Source organism: Geotrypetes seraphini, chromosome 3, assembly GCF_902459505.1.
Source record: "Geotrypetes seraphini chromosome 3, aGeoSer1.1, whole genome shotgun sequence".
NCBI classification, from domain to species: Eukaryota; Metazoa; Chordata; class Amphibia; order Gymnophiona; family Dermophiidae; genus Geotrypetes; species Geotrypetes seraphini.
The window spans coordinates 243,924,074-243,930,073 of record NC_047086.1 but is presented as its reverse complement, the minus strand read 5'-3'; the positions used below and the strand labels follow the sequence as shown (position 1 = coordinate 243,930,073).

At 44.3% G+C, this 6,000-nt stretch overlaps 1 protein-coding gene across 2 annotated transcripts in view; it reads left to right on the top strand.

Annotated features, from left to right (window-relative positions):
- Window positions 1-3,706: 3,706 nt before the first annotated feature.
- The window catches only part of SASH1 (SAM and SH3 domain containing 1), a 512,910-nt gene continuing 510,616 nt past the window's right edge, over window positions 3,707-6,000 (top strand). For both annotated transcript variants that reach the window (XM_033936578.1, XM_033936577.1), the window contains exon 1: window positions 3,707-4,049. In XM_033936578.1, the coding sequence (XP_033792469.1) occupies window positions 3,948-4,049 (102 nt within the window). In that variant the 5' untranslated portion in view covers window positions 3,707-3,947. The remainder of the gene's footprint in view (window positions 4,050-6,000) is intronic.

Here is a 6,000-nt window from a genome sequence, read left to right as displayed (position 1 = left end):
TTGGACTTTAAACAGTGGGACCGAGGTACAAATCCCATCTTAATTCTGTTGTATTCTATTGGGAGCTCTCCAGGAACAAATTAAAAAACAACTGTACCTAAAGGCATACCACTACAATAGCTATCTTGCGTGCAAGTGTCTTATAAATTCAGATACAGTAGGTATCCCTGTGTGCTGGAAGGGTTCACATATTTATACACAAATAAGAGTTAAAGGGGGGGGAGGTATGCTTGTGTGGCGCAGTGGTTAAAGCTACAACCTCAGTACCCTGGGGTTGTGGGTTCAAACCCATGCTGCTCCTTGTGACCCTGGGCAAGTCACTTAATCCCCCCATTGCCCCAGGTACATTAGATAGATTATGAGCCCTCCAGGACAGACAGGGAAATGCTTGAGTACCTGAATAAATTCATGTAAATTATTCTGAGTTCCCTGGGGAGAATGGTATAGAAAATTGAATAAATTAATACACTGACCACTAGGCTATTCCTTACACTTAATTACTGCTATATTAAAATTGCCATAATACCTGAAGCTCTCATTGAGCCGGGTGTCCACTGTCACTTTCAATTCTTAGGGCATGTGGGAGGAGTTTCAGTAACCACTGGGAAACAAAGGAGGGGTCATTCAGGAAACCTTTTTGTACTGTGGACGTGATTGAAATAGGTCTAGATAAAAACATCCTTCTTTTTAGACTTGGATGTTTATTCCCATTCTAGTATTACTGAAAGATGTCCTAATTTTGGACCCTCCTTAGCCCTGACCAAAACACATATCCAACATGCCCCCTTGCTCCTTGGACAAACTGAAGTGTAAAATGGCCAAATTCTGACTTTTGAAATTTGCAGTTTGGATGCTTTTGGCAGATTGACTTTTTGGGGCCATTTTGAAACATAACATAAGAATTGTCATATTGGGACAGACCAAAGATCCATCGAGCCCAGTATCCTATTTCCAACAATGGCCAACCCAGGTCCCAAGTACCTAACTAGATCCCAAGTAGTAAAATCCTATTTTATGCTGCTTATCCTAGGAATAAGCAATGGATTTCCCCATACCATCTCAATAATGGCTAAAGACCTTTCATTCAAGAAATTATCCAAGCCTTTTTTTAAACACTGCTAAGCTAACTGATTTCACTGCATTCTCCAGCAACAAATTCCACAGTTTAATTACATGTTGTGTGAAGAAATATTTTCTCTGGTTACTACTTAGTAGCATCATCGCGTGCCCCCAAGTCCTAGTTTTTTAAAAGAGTAAACAAGCGATTCACATCTACCATTCCCACTCCACTCAGTATTTTATAGGCCTCTGTTATATCACCCTGAGCCGTTTCTTCTCCAAACTGAAGCACTCTAGCCATTTTAACCTTTTTTCATAGGGAAATTGTCCTATCCCTTTTATCATTTTTGTCACCCTTCTCTGTACCTTTTCTAATTCCACTATATATCTTTTTTGAGATATGGTGACCAGAATTGCACACAGTATTTGAGGTGTAGCTGTACCATAGAACGATACAAAGACATTATAACATTTTCATTCCTTTCTTGAGAGGACTGTGTGTGTGTGGTGGTGGTGGTGGTGGTGGGGGGGGGAAGACAGGTGATGCTGGATGAATAGGGGGAGAAAGACAGAAGCTTCCACCCCAGGATTTAACTTGGACCACCACACCATAGCCCAACCTCAGTCCACTTTAGCCTCCCCAAACATCTGAGTCACCAACCGCCTATGCAGAAACTTTTCCTCAAGCACACTTGCCCTGTTAAACACCCTCTAAACAAATTCCATAAATTCTTATCTTCAGATAAGTTCTGTTCACGCTCTAGTTTTTGAAAAAGTGTTTTGAATATTATATTTCATAATCATTTTACCCAACTGTAGCCATTGACATTGGGCCTCTTCTATCAAACAGCGCTAGCAGTTTTTAGCACGGTGAGCCACATTGAATTTCCCGCGCTGCTTCCGACACTCATAGAGTTCTCTGTGCTAAAAACTGTTAGTGCTGTTTGATAGAAGAGGCCCATAGTGTCTTATGCAGTGGAATCGTAATTATCATCTTGTCTAGAAAGAGAAATTTGAAAATAAAAGTCCACTGAATGTATGAGAGACTTGAGATACAGTGGAACCTTGGTTTACGAGCATAATTTGTTCCAGAACCATGCTCGTAAACCAAATTGCTCGTATATCAAAGCGAGTTTCCCCATAGAAAGTAAGGGAAACTCGCTTGATTCGAGAATCTCGGAAAGAGCGGGAACTTGAAGGCCTTGAGTATGCGCAGATGCTCAAGGCCCAGCACAAAGGACTGCGGATCTTCGGGCACTGGCATGTCCTGTGCGTTGGTGCCAGTGCCGGGTGCCGGATGGAGGGTAAGCCAAGTGTTCGGGCGTGGGGGGAGGGTGCCAGATCGCGGCGTGGGGGGGGGTGCCGGATCGCTGGGGGAAGTGCTCGTACATCGAGACAAGCTCGGTTTGCGAGGCACCAATTTTGCGAATGTTTTGCTCGTCTTGCAAAACACTCACAAACCGGTGCACTCGTAAACCGAGGTACCACTGTATTTATGTGTGAAGTTTTTTTTTTCAGACCAGTGATGATACAGACGTCTTAGGGTACTGTATTGTCCCAGCTGTCTGTGTATGAGGTCTGTTTTTCTCCGCTTTTTTGTGCTTATTTTCTTTGTTATTTTTGGTTTTTTGACTGGATGACTGTGATAACCTGCAAAGCATATTAAGAGTGCATTTTGTTCTTTTATTTTTTTTTGTTCTACATTGATTTATACGGCTCTGTTTCCCCCTATATTATTTGGTTCACTTGCAGTGAAGCACGCCACAACCACATTTAACTTTGCAAATATTTGTATCAAAGCCATTATTGATAATAAGAGTTTCAGCCAGTTGCTTGTTTCTGCTTTCCAAGTACAGTATTATGCTTGGGTAGGGTGAAAAGGAATAGAGGACAGATAACCAAAGTTCCTGACTTAAGAAGTTCTTTACATGCTAGAGGCGGAGCTGTGAGCATTTAGGTAAAGTCACGCTGGAGGAAAGGGGTGGGGGCCATGGGATCTGTCTCACATCCTTGCACAGTTTTATTGCAGGGCAGCATTAGCTGCCTACTGCAGGTTTTTTCGTTTTGCTTTTTTCAGCGGAATCATCCGAGATTTGGGACTTGTTCCAAGCCAGGACTTGCTGCTGGTGACTGGGTAGGCTGCTCTTTCAAGGGCTAGTTTGTTCTCCTGCCTGTAACTCATTTCCATGCGAAGAGCCTCACTGACATCACAGTACCTTTTGTTGCTAAAAGCTTTCTTTTGCTGGAGACTGAGGGAGAGAGACAGAGTGAGCAGTCATGTGAAGTTGGAAGAGCTCATTTCCAAAGGAAGGGGTTTCTGATGCCTTACATGCAGATTTAATAGAACTGCAAGCGCCTGTCTCACGGCAATGGCCTTAAAATACACCTTTCCAGGAAGAGTTTTCATTTTACTGTGGCTTGCTCTTTGCTAGAAGGTTTTTAAATATCCTGCATTGGGGCTCAGAGGATTACAAATGCCCCACGGGGGAGACTTGGAACAGACTTGCCTTCAGTGGTACTGTTGCCTCTGTTCCAGCAGAAAAGTTTTACAAGGAATGTCAGCTCCACAGTTGTGGATCTAGCACGCACGGGGGGGGGAGTTGGGGGTGGCGTGGAAAGGGGAGGGGGGGGTGGGAGATCAGGAATGACTTTGCAGAACCTGGCAGCTCACTTGCAAAATACTGTTTTTGCCCTGAATTACCCTGCGAGTGTCCTTTTGGCAGGGAGCAGTGATTGAAGTCGGTGGCAAGGCATGGTGAAGCTCTTCAGGAGGACCCGGGGAGAGTGTTTACTGCTGGTGGTCGGTGGTGGTAGAGGAGGGTGTCAAGCCTTTGACAGAAAGTTGTCAGTTGTTGGGTGCCCTCCCTGAGGCACAGGAGCAGCCAGTCATGGAGGAGGATGGAGCAGCCTGTCCTGATCCCGAACCCCAGGCAGACAGCCTCATGTCTGAAGCCTTCTCCAGACTCTGGAAAGATGTGATGGGAATGCTGGTGAGTTATGCAGGGCTGGTGACAGGGGAGGGATGATAACAGGTCTAAGAGCGCCCGCATAGAGTCTGGACATGGATACATTTAAAATCCAGTCTTGATAAGTACAGGTTTTTGAAGCATTTGCGCAGTTCATTACAGATCAGTACATGCGGGCTAGTGCAGAGCTGCTGAAATCAAGTGTTTCACTTTTGTACTTGTCAAATCATATTTGTTTGCTAATGATCGTGCTACAGTATTTCATTCCTCCTTCCTTGGTGCAGAACTAACACTGTTGCGTAGTTTTGTCTTGGAATTTTGTTGGATTGTGCCCAGACTGGGTTGATGTTAGCAAAAAAAATGAATCAAAGAAAGACACTTCCTTAGGAGTGAGCGCTTTGCACTCATCAGGTGGCTGACCCGGAGCACATTCATGGAAAGAGGATAATATTTAGCATTGCATAACTCTTCGCCTGCTGTGTGCACCAGCAGTCTGTCGGCAGAGGTATAACATGTGCACTAGGATTTCTAGGTTGGAAATAAAGTGGCCAAATTATTATTTTTTTTTTCTTTTCGGGCGTTTGTGGGAACAATAGTTAGTGAAAAGACAGCTCTCTATACAAAGCTTTTAAAATGCTTAAAACGTTTCCATTCCCTATGGAAAACTCAACGGGCATATATTGGAACTTGTTAACAAATGCAGAAGGGGATTGAATTGGCACAAGCTTAAAACTAGCCCATTTCAACCATAGCTGTTGTCTGCTATCTGCTTATAGAACTTTCAGGTACTTAACCTTACTCAGGGGTCATTTTACTAAACCATGTTAAGCACTTAGGGCTGGATTCAGTAAATGCAGCTCAAAGATAGGTGCTGGAAAAATATGTACTAAATTAATACTCTATAAAGGGCCATCTGCACCAGGCATTCTTTATAGAAAAGCAATGAGTACTCATTCTAGTGCTTAACATGGGTGCAAGGACAGTGGTGTAGCGAGGAAAGGAGGTGTTTGGAGTCGTGCCCAGCATCGCTGCATCACACATTTCCCACATTCTTCTAGCCATGATCCCCCCCCCCCCACTTCAAATCTTCGCCGACAGCAAGCAGCATCTCCTACCTGCTGCTCGTGCCAGTCTCAGCCCTCCTTCTGACATCACTTCCTGGTCCAGGAAGTGACACCAGAAGGAGAGCTGAGGCTGGCAAGAGCAGCAGGTAGGAGATGCTGCTCATTGCTGGCAAAGTTTTGAAGAGATGGGTGGGCGGAGAGGAGAGGGGCTGGCGCCCCTGCCAAAATGGTGCCTGGGGTGGACCGTCCCCCTACCCCCTTACTATACAAGAACGTTTGCCTGCTGAAACTTGGTATAAATCCTTGTGCCCAGCTGATGACAGTTGGGCACACAAATGGCCCTATTCTATAACACTACGCCTAGATTTTTGGAATGCCCCTGACCTGCCCATTCCACCTCCCATGGCCACTCTCCCTTTTCAGTTGCATGCTAGACAATTTAGGCAGAACAGCGTGCAAATTGTAATTAGAGCCAAACAACATCAATAATTAACTGCTTGGTATCTAATTAGTTTGCTCACAGATCTGAGACTGGCAAACAAATTTGGTTACTTTACTTAGAGTCTGGGGGTTAACACATGGTTTACCATGCAGTGGCTGCTAGCACACAACTGTGTTAAGGAGTTTTGCAGTATTTTTGAAGGTACTGTGGAGTTAAATGCTTTCTGTGTTAGGGGATGGGTGTCATGGTTAGAGAAGGGGTATGGGAGGTGATTTGCAGTTAGTCAGTTGCAAATACCATGTGCTGATCAATATTTTGATAATTAGCATGGAACCACTTACCACCTCTTAAGTAGGAGGCGTTAAGTGGTTCTGTGCTAACTGTAAGCAAAGTACTCCACAGTAGTTGCAAATTTTTACTAGAGAATTCTATACCTGGTACCTAGCACAGAAAAGTGTTATAACAGAAG